The 17050-nt window shown below is 38.0% G+C and overlaps 1 protein-coding gene across 12 annotated transcripts in view; it reads left to right on the forward strand.

Annotated features, from left to right (window-relative positions):
- The window catches only part of PPFIBP2 (PPFIA binding protein 2), a 101391-nt gene that overhangs the window by 70085 nt on the left and 14256 nt on the right, over positions 1-17050 (forward strand). For 6 of the 12 annotated variants that reach the window (XM_064657251.1, XM_064657258.1, XM_064657257.1 and 3 more), the window contains 11 exons: positions 2671-2850; positions 4311-4403; positions 6920-7028; positions 8489-8521; positions 10209-10270; positions 12495-12570; positions 14158-14255; positions 14442-14506; positions 14769-14837; positions 15233-15293; positions 16985-17026. In XM_064657251.1, coding sequence (XP_064513321.1) covers positions 2671-2850; positions 4311-4403; positions 6920-7028; positions 8489-8521; positions 10209-10270; positions 12495-12570; positions 14158-14255; positions 14442-14506; positions 14769-14837; positions 15233-15293; positions 16985-17026 — 888 coding nt within the window. The remainder of the gene's footprint in view (positions 1-2670; positions 2851-4310; positions 4404-6919; positions 7029-8488; positions 8522-10208; positions 10271-12494; positions 12571-14157; positions 14256-14441; positions 14507-14768; positions 14838-15232; positions 15294-16984; positions 17027-17050) is intronic. The other 6 variants (XM_064657253.1, XM_064657254.1, XM_064657256.1 and 3 more) reach the window with 4 other exon arrangements.

The raw sequence follows: 17050 nt of genomic DNA on the forward strand, positions 1-17050 counted from the left end.
ATATATATTACACAGGGGCCAGGAGAATAGCTGCTTGTAAATGGACTGTCTCACTCTTGGCTTTGTCATTTTAATTCCCTTGCTGTTCTACTTTTGCCACAGTAATGCTTTGAAGGTTTCTGAAGTCTCACCTGAGGGGTTTGTGCAGCTTTTCTCTTACCTGAGAAGCCTCAGAAATTTTGAAAATACGGGGGTTTTAATGTAGCAAGGTATGAGTGAGGGGCATTATCAAGTGATTAAAGGCAGCCCAGATCCCTGCTCTACCTAAACGTGGACAAAAGAGACTTTGTGTCACTGTCCAGAGACTGCAGTAGCAATTGTCCAATTCAACTTGCCTCAAAGCCGATTCTTCTATCCTACTGCTTTCTTTTTTAGCATGGGATAAGTGCTGTGGTTTTGGCTAGAAACTGTTGGCAAGTATTTTGTGGCTCTTGTAACTTCTGAATTAAATGTCTAGCGCAAACTTACTTGCAATTCCAAAGAAACTTGAGTCGGTGAGCCACTGACTCTCACTGGGGAGTTTGGTGTGTTGTCCCATCTAAATCAAGATGTCATATGTTAGTGTTAGTAAATGTTCATGCTGTGAAAGAATCTTGAAAACGAGAAGCCTGTCCTACCTTGAAAATAGAAACAACTGTAAAGGTACATATTGCAGCTGGAGTTCATCTGTACTGTCAAGTTTGCCCTGAGGACAGTCTGTGTGGACACAGTGTTTCCCATTCCCACTTTTAATGTGAGGCAAAAGAGAAAAGAATTCCAAGTCGACAGCCGAAGTGCTTCTGAACTCCCCCGTGTTGCCACAGCTGGAGCAGCTCTCAGTTTGTGCTCAGAAGTCTGTGCATCCTGTTTGAGCAGGAACACAACCTCGTGTGGGTTAACAGTGTCTGTGTCACAGAGGAGCACAGACCAAGCTTTGGTGCTTAAAAGGAAGCAAAGGAGATGGATGTGTGTCCTGACAATTCCAATTCCCGGCTGGTACTGCTCAGTGGGGTACCTGATTGTGGAGATGAGGGTAAGAAAAGAAACAAAATCCAAGTATGGAAGATGTTGTGGATAGTGTCTGAATTGTAGAGACAGCTGTAGTGTAGAGGATGAGTTAGCTGGGGGGATGTTCCCCTTGCTAGTGTCTTATTGTGTGGCTGTAAAGTGACTCTTGTGTCCTTTGAATGAATGATATATTTTCACCTCGGGGAGCTGTCCTTAAATGTGCAGCCTGGCAAAACATGCCAGCCTAAATAATACTGGATATTGCAGAATTGGTCTGCTAGGGACCAGTATTCTTCCTAAATTTTTTGATTGTTTATGGAACTACTCCTCATTTATGTGGCTTAAATGTTTGTTGGATGACAGAGGATTAACATCAGACGTTGTGATCCCGATTGACAATAATACATATAAAGTGAAATATATGTAACTGCTTTTCTGACTTTCATCTTAAGCACACCTTAAGCCCCTAGAAAAATACCTAAACATGTGAAGCTCTCATACCTAACTTTGTACACACATTTTGTATGTCTTAAGTTGGCTGCAGATGCTGATGCAGTGTGAGATTGGTTGCGTTAATACTTACCTGGTCAGAACAGTATCCTGTCCATGCAGTAGCTGTTCCCTAAGTTTGAGACTGTTGTTTCACCAGAGAGCTGAGGTTACAGGATGACTGTTGTGCACTGTAATGAAAAAAAAATTAAAAAAAAATCCTGCCATTTTATCTGTTGTTCTGTCCGCTAAAATCTCTTCCGCTCCTTTGGGAGATAGATTAAGCTCATCAAATTTATTCCACTTGAGAAGGCTGAGAAATCACAAAACACATGTTATTAAATGTACATGAAAGCCAAGAGAGTGTCACTCTCAACTTGTAATACCTGAGAAAATACCCAGCTCTCTTTGCTACAGTTTGGGGACCTAGGTGCAATGTAATATAGATTTTAATACTTGACTTTGGTTTGCTTTCTGAACTGGCTATTTTTGTGTGTGTATCACTGATACACACAAATCCAAGAAGCTGACCAGCAAATTGGCACACGTTAAAGTAATTACTTCTGTAGTATCCTTTGATTTCTCCTAAGTATGTTTCTTAAGTCCTTCTCCATGTCAAGGTCCAGCCCAGATAGCAGGAGAGGGAAGGGAGTTACTTTTCTGCCCCATGCTGGACATGGAAACAGAATTACTTTACTTATAAATTCTGTGTATAAATTGTGAAAAAGTAGGTTATGGCCCCAACTGAGCGCTTTGCAGTTTCTTCCTAGTGGATGATTTGGCAGGGAAAATGAATGTAATCAAGTCCTATTTCAGCAAAAGTGTACCTCTGAGCCAGCATATCAAAACATGCTCCAAATTTTCCTTTATTTGACTTCATGTGACTGTAAAAGTTTCCAAAAATGAGGAACCAAATTCTGATCTTAACTTTAGAATCAGAATCATGAAATTGTCTGGAATGTAGATTCTGTTCCATTTAAACTGTAGCTTTGTGCAGTATTCCAGTTTTTTACTTGTTTGCTTATGCTTTGTCAGAAGGGAAACACATAATCTGTCTTTTTTTAGTTTGCCTTTGATGTGCTTCATGTATTTCTTTGTGCTGCAACTACAAAGATATCTTCTTTGCATCATTTTCTTTCTCACCTGTCTTTTTTTTTTGTCTTTTTTTTTTTTCCTTTCCTCCCATGTTTTCAGTCAGTAGTGAACCTGATCAGTGACCTACAGGAGCAGATGTGTAGACTGCAGCTGGAAATTAATAGTAGAATCCAAGAAAGAAAGTCTCAAGATAGGAAACCAGACTTGACACCTAATGGTCCTCAATCTGGCCCAAGATCAGTAGAGACTCTGAGCCAGAAGAATTGTTCTTGGTGTGATGTACGAGAAGTACCCCTTGGCAGAAGCCTGTGTATTGCCTCTTCTCTTCTCTTGCACAAACTAAATCCCACTAACCAGAGCTATGCTGTGAATGTTTGGCATTAATCTTTGTGACTTTGCTTAGCAAAGAGTGAGAGTGTCATAAAAATTACCAGGAAAAAAAAAATCCCATCCCCGAATATCGGGACAAATTTGGTCACCGTTGATGGCTGTCTGCTAAAACACAGATCCTGTAAGACCCAATCACCCCTTTCAGGTTTTTCTTTAGTTTCCATTTTACTTGTAAATCTGTAGTGCTTGTGTGGTTTGGGGGTTTTTTTGGATTTTTGGGTTGGGATTTGTCTGATACGCAGCATGCCAGCATGGTTTGGTAGTTTGCTACTTTTCCTCGTGGTGATGTCACCCCAGCTGTGCTTGAGGGTGCCACCCTCACCAGTCCTCTGAACACAGATTATTGAATCCTGAATATCTTAAAAGCTTAACACAAGTATAAAATGGCTTCAGCTAAGACTGTCTGACACGTATCCTTTCTTTTCCTAATGATAATGTCAAAGTGAATTAAAAGAACCATAGTAAAAATAATCTGCTTGTACTTTTAAAATAGCAAATCCAGCACCTTTTTTTCTTTTTTTTTTTAAATCCCTGACATTAACAGTTACCAGGAAAGCATTGCTGAATTTGCATGACAGATACTGGTTGTATTTGATCAAAATATGTCACATGTCAAAACAAAAGCTACTTTGCATATACTGCTTAAGTTCACTGGAAGTGGAATGACACTGGTATGCCTGGAAAAGACCATTTTAATATTTGTTTTTAAATCAGATTGCTTTAGTTGCCTTTAAAATTTAGTTGCTTAAAATTTGAATCACCAGAACTCATTTTATAAGTAATCTGCTTATTTTGTGTGGGAGTTTTTCGCTAATTTCTCTTATGGGTTTATATTACAAAAATAACTATTTTCATTATGACACCTATTTTGAAAATAGGGCTGTTGTTTCTGAGTTTGCCTTTGTCCAGAACTGCTGAATGGACTATTAGACTACAGGACAAACTGCAGATTGGAGAAATAATCTGAGAGTCAAATCTGGGAGTCATTCAAAATAAATTTTATTGTAATCCAAGATATTAATGTGTATGCTTAATGTATATGCTACACAGGAGTTCCAAAATTGGGTTGCCTGCAAATTTTTCTTTTCCTCAGTTCATTTTAAGACTTTTTGTGTTATCAGAGCTCCATCAAGGATTTAATAATATTGTCCTTCAGAATGAACAATAAGATATAAAGGAAAGGGAGAAGGGACATTTAAGGGACAACCTCTTAGACTGGTCACAGTTTTTAGTGTGCTGCTTCAGTGTCCCTTTACTGTGTGTTTCATGCATGATCTTTAATTCAGGACTATGAAGAATTAATATCTGCCAGAGAAATCTTACTTTTAGCTGCTGTTCTTCCTTTGCAGGGTTTGCTGCAGGAACTTAGGCACCTCAAAATTAAAGTGGAAGAGCTGGAAAATGAAAGAAATCAATACGAGTGGAAATTAAAAGCAACTAAAGTAAGCAGAATAAGCATTTTCTAACAACAGACTTATTTCAGTTGGAAAGGGATGTGCTCTACTTCGGTTGGTATTTACTGTCCTTACATTTACCTTGTGTCAGGATCTACTAGAAAGACCTCAAGTTTTCTCTAACCATCTTTGGAATAAGTATTTTGGGTTGAAGGTTTTGTATGGGGGGGTTTTGTGCCTTTTGCTCCCTCCAGTGCAATTTCCAGTCTCCTACCTTTTTGTAATTCTTATTTTAAGAAACCAAGAAAGGAATTTTGACTTAAAAAGATCTGGTCTGAGTAAAAGCCTCTTTGAAGGTTTTCTTTCTTTTATTTGTGTAATAGCGACAAACCTCTGTGGAATATACTTTCCAGCCTGAAGAGAAGAGACATGCAAAGTTTCTTGGGTGTTTGCTTACTATGGAATTTATTTTCATAGACATTAAGCCCAAAATACACCATTAGATCATCTGCTTTGACTCTGTGTATATCAAAGTGCATGGCTGCCTTACCCTTCTGTTGACCTTAAATCCTGGAAAGCTTTTGGATCGTAATCTGGAGAAGCTCAGCATTTGAAACATTTCATCATTTTCCCCAGTAATTAATTTTTCTAGTTGAACATTCTCACTCTTATTTCTACTTTGAATTTTTAGCCCTTGTCCACGAGATTAAAAAGAACCTTAGTATTTTTCCTTGTTGAGGTGCACTTGGGTGCTGTAATCTCATCTCTTTTCACTCCTATAATCCTATAATCCCTGTTCATATGACTTGAGTTGTGGTTGGACCTTGGAGAAACATTTCAAATTATTAAACTGAGTTTTCTTTTTAATACTTGATAGCTTGATCCAGACATGACAAACAGCTACTATTTGTATAAGCATTTCTTTCTTTTGAGAATTCTTGGATGAATAATGAAATGTTGCTATCGTGACTTTTTTTCCTATTAAAATAATAGCTCTTCTATCCATGAAAATGTTTTCTCTGACGTGGTGGATATGAACAGTCTTTGGGAAAATATTTTCTCAAGCCGTGTGTGGCCAGCTGCCAAGACAGATAGAGATTATGGAAAGTGTAGGAGCAGACTGAAAATAAGAAAGAAGAATCAAAAAACTCATTGAGTGAGAGAAGATGCAGGACTGGAAAGGAAGAAAAGTACAAGGAAAGAGAAAGGAAACAGAAAAATAATCATAGAGAGGACAGGAATGAGACATTAAAGGAAAAGAGGGCATTTAAAAGATCAAATAGACCGGGGAGGCACATCCAAATCTGGTATTAGGAGGTCTACAAGCTTTTGTCTTCCTGTTCCAGCTTCTTAGATGAGAAATTGGAATATTTCCATTGCTAGATATAAAAAGCATATTAGTCACTGGGATGTGTAGGAGCCCTTCAGAGATGCAACAAGGCAGATTCTTCTACTCCACGTGGAATTTTAGGCAGAGTGGTGATGTCGTCCTGCAATCCAGACACTTGCTTCCTGGTGAAAATTAGTTTGTCTGTTAATTAGTCCATGTTTTTCCCTATTTAAATAATGGTGTTTGGTGTTTTGCATTTTTTCCTGCTTTATTGTAGTATTTTGAGAAACTAGTCACATTAGTGATTTTTTTTTTTGACATCGTTCTTTCCTTTTTTTCTTCCTCCCCCCCCCCCCCCCCCCCTTCTGTTCTTTAACTGCAAGGAGGTTTGGTATGCTTTTGCTGGGTAAATTCAGGAAATGTTGATAAATGGAGGCTTTAAGGCCTCTGAAGAAAATCTTCACAAACTGCTGACTTAGTAAAGTATGCTGTTGGCAGTTTTTCTCACAAATAGGAAAAAGAGATGAGAGTTGCTGTATTTCAAGCTGGACAATCACAGAATTCTTCTCCCTCAGTATAGTTGAGGTCTTTAATGTGTGATTTTTTTTTTTTTCTATCCCAGTCTAATGGCAGCACAAATTGCAGTAAATGTAAATGAACACTGGTATTTTGTTGCATGCATGTGGTTGTTTTCCAGGCCATGCTTTCCTTCTGGCCTGTTTGCTGTTGTGAGGAAGAACAGTTTTGTTATCCTGCTGAGAAGGCGGCTCGGCATTAATAGATTCTCAGTTATCCTAATAAGTAGTAACTAGGATTAAAAAAAACCCCACAACAGTATCTGTTTAAAAATACTTTTTTTATCTTTTAGTAGTCTTAATGCAAACCTTGGGAGTTGGCCTATAATGGTCATTATTATTATTATATGACCAGGATTGTAGCATTGAGAACTTCCCAGAGTTTCTTTACCTACATGAATCCTTGAAAATGGTACCTTTTCCTAAGTCTGTCTTCTCCAAGAGCTAATTGCAAAGGAGTTTCTGTAATAGGAATAGGATAATGCTCCATAAATAAACTATACATAAATATGTATAGTTGTTACAGTGTTTATGAAATGCCCTGAGTTAGTTACAAGATATCAATCGAGGTGTTATACTTGGATATCTTCTAGTGCATAGGAAAGAGTCACAGAGGGTTGGTGCTGATGTTATTCTGAATTTGTTGTGCTCTCTTTCAGGCTGAGATAGCCCAGCTTCAAGAGCAATTAGCTCTCAAAGATGCAGAGATAGAACGCCTGCAAAGTCAGCTCTCTAGGACCTCATCATACAGCGAAGTGGCAGAAAGAGGTAAGAGGAGAGAAAAGAATATTAAAAATCCAAACCCATACTTTAGCTTCACTTCAGTAGCAGCTTGGCTGAGGATTTATTCCAAGGAATACGAGGAGAGACAAGAATGGACTTAGAGAATTTATTTTGGGAGGGAAAATGGGGTAAATTCATTGTGTGTTCTGGTACAGTTGAGGCCTTTAATGTGTGAAATTCTATCCAATATAGAAGCAGCACAAATTGAAATAAGTATCCTCAAGGCACTGAAACTTTTTCTGTTGGTGTTTTATTTGTAATTGTAAAGCGTCACTGTAGTTCAATAGGAATTTACTTCTTGTGTATGCCTGGAAAATTTCTTTGAGAAATCTTACAGTTTCTATTTTTTAAGGGAAAAAAAAAGTCACAGTAGTAGCTAAGCATAATGTTTAAATGCCCAAAGATCCCAAAACAGAGTCGTTGATTCCTTTCTTCAGAAGTATATCACTTTTAGGGTCCCTGTCCCATGAAAGGTTGGACCAGATGGACTTAAAGTGTCCCTTCCAGCTGTTCTAGGATTCTATGGTATTGCAGGTTTCTGTTTTAAGACTGCACTGTTCATACAGGACAATGGCAAATAAACCAGTTTGTTTAGCCTTTGGTCTCAACCAGTCATGTCATAGTTCTCCGAAATATTGACTCCCTGGGGCCTCTGTCCCTTGCTGGGCCATGAGAATGTGGTTTTAGTGACCTTGTTCTTCTGCAGCACTGACACTTTTCCAGGCAGGAATGTTTGTGTGTAGTTTACCACAGTGCATCAGCTGAGCTGCACTAACTTCTTTTGTGGGTGTTAACTAATGCTTCTGAAGGCTGCCCTGGTTGAGATGTGAATTTTCAGGTGCTGTGCTACATCTTTCTCAGGGCTTACCCAGAGTCTCCTGTGGTTTATTCCAAGGAGGGGACTTAACATATACTTGTGCTGATTTCACTCAACTGCAGAGCTTGTGCATGTAGAGAACTGCATGTCTGACTAGAAAGTTCATTTGTCTAACAGCAGTGGTTTGTAGAGGAACTCTTCTACTAATAGAATGTTGTTTCCCATGAGGCTCCCAAATAATTTATGGTATTTCAAAGGAAAGGTAGTGGTCTGACAATAAATCAAGAGCTCAGCACCATTCAACTTCTAGTAGTGTGTCTGTTCTGTTCACGCTGAAGGTGGGTGAAACTGTCCTTGATTTCAGTGACAGAAGAACCAAACCCTGTGGATTCTTTGGACTATGTTCAAGGAAAGCACTTAGATTGTATCTGAATGGTAACAGTAATAATTCTTCTGCAAAAAAAAAATTACTGATTTGTGAGATTTTTAGGTGGTCTTCTCAAAGTTGTAAAATAATGTCAATGTACTTGTAGTATGCTAGAATGCATATTCTAAGTAAATTGCAAAATTTATCTAATATATGCTTTTTCTACATACTTTATTTGACTCTCACCATTTCCCATCGTAGAGGAAGTTTATAGGAGAAGGCTAAAAGAAAAACGTAAGCCTTGCAATTCCCTTCTGGCTTTACCTCACTGTTCTTTTCACACCAATTATAACTCAGATGCATTCAATGTTTGTTTAGATTTGGCTGTCTAATTGTAATATACATGAGACACTGCTTCCATTGCTTGCAGCAAGCAGACAGCTACTTGCCCTGTTCAGTAAGATCTCACTTCAGAAGTAAAAGTCAGAGGTTCACGAATCAGATCGTTGGACTTCAAAGGGAAGATGTCAAGGTTAACAGAGCCAAAGCTTCACCTTTACCTCTTTCTGTTTGCACATGTGTAAACCCCACGTAATATCTGGGAAGATGGCTCTAATTGAAGGTCTTCTTCCTTGGAGGGGAAGGATTTTGGTGGGTTTTTGTCTTAAATCAGCACAGTAAATTTAAAAAAAAAAAAAAAAAGTCCGAATAAATGTTTCCATACTTGATGTTGTTAAAAAAATATTGTAAGTAAAGTTTGCTTTAGTGTGCCTAAAACTGCCTTGACACCAGTCCTCTTTGAAGTCTAATATTTATAATGAGAAATTAGCAGGACCGTGATTTTTAAAAGTCTTTCAATTGCTTGCCCACTGCCTGCTGACTTCAGTTTTTGATTTGGCTGTGCCTGTGCATGCCCTGTGTAATTAAGTCTGCAAGGTTCATTTACATGTCCTAAAACTTAATCATTGAGAGGTGTGCATTTTCCAGAATCACTGCAATTAAAAACTAATTACAGCTTTTGCAAGTAATTTAGCCATGGCATTGTATGTTCAATATTTACTTGTAAAAGTTTTTTTTACAGATGCTCTTTAGCAATATTGATTTTCTTTCCCCTCTCTCACGTCTGACACATCTGTTTTCATAGTCTTTTGTGAACAAGTGGGTCTGGTTTAATGTCAAAGCATGAATCCCTGGAGTGGTAGTTACAACAGATACACTATTTCAGGTTCTGTCTCCATCACTTACACTTGATTCTGTATAGGTTGGTACTGGAGGACTTGCTAGGAATAGTGTCTAGAAAAGAAATGAAAGATTTGGTTCAGCAAAGTTAGGATTTGGTTCAGCTTTTACAACCTCATACATTTTCAGAGGGTGTGTTTTGATTGATTTGACTATAGCATTCCTGAATAGCCTTTATCATGTAACACTAAATTGTGTGTGAGGCAACTCTGTTTTAGTTCATTAGATTTTAACCTAGTTATTCAAACTGAAATGTTTAAGAAAAATATTCTACAGATTTTCTTTGTATCAAACCAATTTTTTGTTACTTTTCCCTTCCAAGTTCCATGAATGTCCTTGAACTACTTCTCATAAGCTGCCAAGTATTTTTCTCAGATGCAACATAACTCATTTTCAATCCCACTTAAAATTATTTCCTTAGGTATATAACAGCAAACACGCTCTAATCTTTTGCAAAATGAGCTTCAGTGTTTCCTTTTTTTCCCAGTGCTTTACTTTCATAGTTTAAAATAGTATTATGTAGCCTTTTATAAGCAAAACCAGGATGTTTGTGTTGTGCAATGCTTTAAATAGTTCAGCTTTTGAAAAATTCTAAGTTAAATGTAGTTTAATAGTGCATTGGCCCTGCCACTGACATGGTTTTGGTCAGTTATAAGAACATAGGGAGAGTATCACAAAATATATATTTACACTAAATATAGCAAGTGGGTTTTTTCTTATAACATTTTAAAAACATTTTTAGATCAAGAAGTTCAGCGACTGAAGATAGGAATGGAATCGTTATTGGCTGCAAATGAAGAAAAGGTGAGAAAAAAAATCCTCATTCTACACAGTAAGAATGAAATTGTGGGTTTGAACCTCTGAAATGTTCTGAAAACACACTTTCTGTAAGAGTGGTGTTGTCAGGATGTTTGGATTATCCTGTCAGGTTGTGACAGAAGACTGATGTTTAAAGAGAAAGTGTGGCTGACTTTGCTAACCTGGCTGAAGAATTTGGGAGGCTCATTACATTCCAGAGGGGAGGACAAAGCCAAGGCTGTAATGAGCAAAATCTCCTGTTTTCTGCTACTGAAAAGATCCCTGAGGTTGGCTCATCTCTGGCAGCTCTTTGTCTTCCAACCTAACCCAAAGTGCATCTAAACCCAATTTAGATTCTGATATTAAAAGGAAGTCAAAGTGGCCTCTGATGCAGACTCAGATTTGAGGAGAAAGGGAACAGGATGTAAATAAATAAGAGGAAGGAAAAAAAAAAAGAGCACTAAAGGAGAAGGAGTGGAATTAAATCTATTTAAATAGGGGATTCATTCTTCAGCAGATTGTAGTTTTTATGATAATAAATCAAGCCATAAGATTTTCCTTTATGGTGACACTCTCCTCTACAATCAAATAAACAATAATATGCATCCCTAAAATCTTCCTTTAGTAAGTGGGTGATCCGGACAGGACAACATTAATTCTGGAGAACATTAATGTGGTTCATAACAATATTTTAGTTCTCAAAAACTCTTAAAAAGCCAAAATTTACATCTGGAAAATAAAAGATGTGTCATTATCTCTTGACAAAATTATTCCAAGTCTGCATAAGGTGTTTTTGTATATGAAGGGAACACAAAGTATTGTTGCTTATGTCCTGATATCTGGATGTACTCACAGAGGAAGGCAGGTTATTTCCTTGAAAACTGTAGCATTTAAACTAGTGGACTGATAGTTGACCCACAGCTTCTGAAGTATTTCATGCAGAACTATTACCTTCAATAATATTGCAAAATAAATATTCTTCCTGAGGGAAAGGACCTCAGAATAAATATTCCCTTTAAGACAGAAAGTGCTGAACTAAGTTGGTAGTAAGTGGTGCACGTATTTCTGTTTTTTAAAAACTGGGTGTGTTAGTCTCAGGTCTTTGCTATGAATAGGAACCTGCTGCTTCCATCCATGGTTGGGATAACGGGGTATCTGGTTTAGGCCCCCTCTTCCCCATGTTATATTTTGCTGAGGGTGAAGGGAGGATCAGCATCATCTGCTGTTTTTTAAAGTGGTAAAGATCTGGTTTCTGTGCAGTTATTCCTCCACCTTGGTGGGTATCTGCTGTGGCTGTAATGTAGCTTATGTGTGCCAGAGCAGATTTTAATAGAATTACCTCTGACACTGACACAGCTGTGGCAGGGCAGCAGCTCAGCTCAGTGTCAGATAATTCCTTAAATACTTGTCAACTTCCTTAGAAAATTTTTCTTTTTCCAGTGCCCACTTCTTTGTTTCTGTGGCTTTCCTGACACCTGCTTGTGAAAACTAGTTCTTTGTTCTTGCTTGGGTTTGTATTTGGTGCTCTGTAGTCACAGCACTGGACAGGATTATCACAGAGGAATGGTTTAGAACTGGGGTTAAAGAAACAGGACAAACTGTGAGAGTGCAAAAGGCAAGTGCCCTCCCTGAATACGTGGATCAAGATGCTTTCTGCGTGTGATAGGAAAGCATTAGGTACTGGAGAAGGAGTGGAGTCAGAAAATGCATCAGACATTCACAAGACCTCATTTCTTTGGTCCTGTGTGGGTTTGACTGCCTGGACTTCAAACAGGTGTGTTCAAAACTGGAGTAAGTGCAGCTGTCAGAATGGAGAACATCCTACACACAGGATTAAAGAGCATGACTAGATGGTTAAACTAAACAAAACATAAACATGATTCACTTTATGATGATAGGTGTGGTAAAACACTGCCCACTTCAGGCAATTGAGGTTCAACTCCAGAATATTGCCATCACTCTTAGATGTGAAAGCAGATTTCCAAATTATGCTTCTGCAAATAACTAATTTACTACTAACGTAAAGCTCCTCTTGTTTCCTTACATCCATAATTTCACACTATCTAGCAAATACTATGTACAATGGCAAATAAAAGCCAAGAAATATTCCTTACAAGGCATGGGAGAGACTTGATCCCGCTTTCATGAAAATCACAGAAATGTAGCACAGCGTTCCTGCAGGTTAAAAATGTAGGATTTCAACTGTGATCTTGTTTAATGTTTTTCACAGGACCGTCGAATAGAGGAGCTGACGCTGTTGCTAAGCCAGTACAGGAGGGTCAAAGACATCATGATTGCAGCTCATGGTAAAACGTCCTGTGAATTATTTCCTGATATCAGGTCTTTTAAAAATCTGTGTGCACTACAACTGCTATTTGCTGTCCTTTTAAATATATGTATATAGTAATATATATTTTATTATGCATGTCTTTGTATCACGTTGGAGTGCTATGAGAGTAAATGTATACTTTTTCAGATACAGAGAGAACCACAGTATGTCTTGACCAGACTTGTGTTATTGCCTCTAGTTTGAAAAGGCATCTATTACTCAAAATTAAAATGACATTATGTGATTTAAACTAATTCATCTGTAGGAGATAAGGTATACAGATAGGTATTAAGTTTATGTGGTGTTTCCCGTGATCATTATGTTATGAGTAGCCAGTTTTTACAGTGTGAAATGATACCAGGAGACCTTTATGAACATTAATTGATTAAATACATCCTATATTCAGATTTCCTACACCACAGTTCAGTTCAGGAATGGCAGTAATGCTCAGCTGCCAGGGAGCTAGTGGTAATGTTTGATGTCATGTTTTTTATGTGGCATTCATAAAAGGAAAGATGATCTCAGGTGCAATTTGATACTGTTAGGAGGACTTTTATTCTTTTTTGCTAAAAGGAGTTGCAATAAATCTAGTAAGTTCTATTGCCCTTCCCTTCCACTAAAAAAAAGCCCTGACAGCTGCCTAGCCAAGTTCTTTTTTGAAGGAACAACTGAAAACCCACAATTGCTTTGGTGTACACAATATTTATATATTTTACTTTAAAATCTACAGAAAGATCTTTGTCCCATTTCTCAGTTATGCTGCAGGAAGCAGAGTAGGGGTTAGGACAATCTCATTTTAAGCTGCCACCATACTTTCCAGTACTGAATCTAGTCTGGGAAACTTGACCTTCTGAAAGGACAGTTTTGTTCAGCGCACATCATCACGTTAACAAACACGATATTTTCAGGCCTTCTGTGGCAGAATGGAAACTTGTATTTAACACACAAGAGTCAAGTAAATCTCTCTCTTAATGTTCATTAAAAAAAAAAAAGTCTCTCACTTGAAAGTGTTCTGAAAGTAAATCCAAAGGTGTGATTGTAGCTTCTGTCCGCTGTCCTTGGCCACATCCCGCTTGCACAGATCCGAGTGCACTATCCCCCTGTGGAACATGTTTTTTGGAGGCCACTTGTGTACATGAACAATCCATGGTGCTCTGGATTATTGAGTTGGTACCACAAGGCTGTGTAGGACCTACGGTGCACAGTGAGATTGTCCACACCGTGATCCGTGGCAAGTAAGAAAATGGTACCAACTTCAGCTCGGCCCAGAACATCAAACTATGAACCACAAGTGGTTCAGAAGCTGCCTCATGAGCAGCTCAGCTGCTCACAGCAGAGCAAAGCATGCAACTGAAAGTGATAAATTTGTTGCTCTGACATAAATCATTTTGATGGTAAATCAGAGCCCAAAGGAGGGGTGGGGAGCAGAGAGGGTGGTAAATTACAAAGAAAGACTGAAGGGGAATTTAGAGATCGAAGAATTTGGGCTGTCTGATATGGGCTTAAATGTCGTTTTTTTTGCCTGTTTCTCTCCCTTTCTACCTCTACTCTTTAATGCTCACAGGCTCTTCTGTCTCTGGTGGCAGTGAAGAGGAAGTTGAGATAACTTTAAGGAAGTGGAATCTTTTGAATAATTCTCAAGGAGAATTACTGAAAACAGAGGTACTTAGCAAAGATGTTTTTAGAAGTGAGTTCTGCCGTATATATGATTTTTTGGTGTTGGCTTCTCTGTAGTAACGTAGGTAAGGGTTTGGCCCTGGCTGAATTTTTGTACTTCTTGGTATGGGCATGGTAGATTCAGCATCAGACACCAGAATTACAGGCTTGAAACTCTTGTCTTTTACAAAGGCCTCTTCAGGAGAATTGTCACAAGCTGTGCTCCCTCCAGTGCCACACAAAGCTATGGAAATCAGGCAAGACCTTTCTTTCTTTCTCGTGTTTCATGTGGGTTGCCCTAAATTTGTATTATTTAGGCTGTTTAACTGTTGGTATCTTGTCTTGACTGTTCTTGGCTTTGCTGTACTTTTGGGTACTTGTGAAAGCAGTGTTTGCCAGGGAGGTTTGCAATGCTTAGTTCTGTAAGGTTTGAATTACATGAATAAATCAGCACTTTTGTATATCAGAAGATATATGTACTGCAGTACTTAAAGCTATGACATTTATTTGTATTTAAAGTGGAAGCATTCCAGTATCTTCGACTAATATGACCTCTCCACAAGAAGAATCTTTGGAAATCATAAACAGGTAAGAATGAGTAACTTTGAAATGTGAAACATTTTTCCTTTTTAAAATCCCTTAATGTGTCCACATTTCTCACAGGGAGTTATTGCCCTGTACTTTTGCTTGTTAAGAGCTTCTAAAAAGTCATGTGTAGGTACAAGGTTTAAAGCTGCACACTGGGCCTTGTTGCCTTCCATTGCTGATCACAGGATGTCTTGTTGCTGTTCCTGACTTCATCTACTGCAGTTTCTAATACTATGATTTTTAGACTAAAAATAATCTCTCAATTCTGAATTATCTGTGACATGCAAATGTAACAAAGTGTGATCTGTACAGCTGTCATAGGAGGCACTTGTGACATATACAAATGTACTGTGTTGTATTAACTGCTGCTTTTTTCCCCCTGTCACTTTTTTAAGGGTTCCACAGAAAAAAAAGTCAAGTAGTTTAGAAGACTTGCAGAGTGAATCCCTGGAAAAGGTTGGTTTATTTGTAATCACAGTTTCTGGTCTTTAATATCACAACTAAAAGACAAAGGTCAAGTACAAATATTTGTTTTATTTCACATTAAGTAACTTTAACCACTGCTGACATTGTATGTGGGGAAAAAGCCCTGATGATAAAACTGCAGTATTATTTTGTTTATAGGTGTGTTTAAAATAAATTTTACTTCCAAATCACTAAAAATGTTAAGGCATCAAATCCTGAAAGTAGTTAAATGTGGAAATGGGCATTTCCACATAGGATTCCTTTTTAAGTGTTTGCATGTAACTATGAGTGTTGCTCCCTTAGACTTCTGATATAAATGGCATTTCTGAAGATGGCAGTGATGCTGCCTTAGTTAAAACAGCAGGAGCACTGTTATTACTTCAAAGACTTTAATTCTGTTCCAGAATAAAGACTTCTCAATTTGCAAAGTCTCGTTACGTTGTGGTCCAGAGTCTTGTTTCGTCATTATGTACTGACGTTGTTCTGCACTTGTAATTATGCTTTGTGAGACTGTTGTTGATGCTTTCTGTACTCAAATTAGGCTTAATACTAGGTTACTTACACCCAGTCATGTAATTTAAAACAGATACTGGTAATGTGATTGCTCCAGTGCTTAAATTTTTTAAAAATTTTTCTTAAGTCGCTGAAGGCGACAGTGAACAATTAGAATATGTGAAATTTGTGTTGCACTCATTCAATCGTGGTCATACACACACGTGACAAATCAGAACTAACGCTTCATTCAACAAAGAATTTATGAAGGTCTGTTTTCTTTTCAGAACTTCAGTTCAAAATCTTAATTCGTCCCTGTGTTATGCTGTGATTAGGCTGTACCTACAGGTTTATGCTGTAAATTTGCTCTATCCATGAAATCAGAGCCCATAAAGAAAGGAAAACCCACCAAGGATATGAGAGAGTTGTAGCAAGCCAGCCCCATGTTCAGCAAGGCATTTAAATTGTGAGCCCTAATTTAGGCACAAGGCCTCTTGGTGAAAGAGACCTCCCTGTGCATAGGAGTGAGTGGCTAAAAGTGAATGTTACAACCAAAACTAAGGCCAAGAAAACTTGTTTTGCTCACCCAGCATGACAGACTGCTTTTTGCATTAATTCCAAGAGAACCTGTGCTAGCACCACTGTTTACTGGAGCTCTGCTGCTTTGCATATAGCTCAAATTCCATTTCCTTCCAGCAATAATAATAATAAAAAAATTGCAAGCCACACTGGTGTCCCTGACCTAGCCATGCTGGTATTTTTATCACTTCACTTCTACCACAGCTCTTTATGATTTCAGCTGGGTACATACAGTATTGTGTATGTTATTTTATGTCAGTCATTTTCATACTGCTCTAACTTTAAAACAGCTTTTATGTTCCCAGCTTAAAGTAAGTCCAAAGGGACCACCCAGAAGCCTGAAAACAGCAAAATTCCTTTGATCACAGCAGAACCTAGACAGGGCCCAAATTTTGTAGAGTGGAGAATGAGCAAACACAATTGGTATTAAATATTGGATTGAAATTAAATGAAAAGATAACAGTCCTTGTAATATATTGTCCATACATTAAGCACCATCACTGTAGTAATAAGACTATAATTGATGTTCTGTGTATGTATGTTAATACTAACATTTGTCTGTTGCTTTTTTTCCATAAAACTTTGAAATTGCCCTCCCTGAAACTCCGTAGTATGTAGATGGAAAACCAGCACAGCCTGTTGTAGAACAAGAGGTATATTAACTGCAACCTTTCCTA

Source organism: Pseudopipra pipra, chromosome 6 (genome assembly GCF_036250125.1).
Source record: "Pseudopipra pipra isolate bDixPip1 chromosome 6, bDixPip1.hap1, whole genome shotgun sequence".
Lineage (NCBI taxonomy): Eukaryota > Metazoa > Chordata > Aves > Passeriformes > Pipridae > Pseudopipra > Pseudopipra pipra.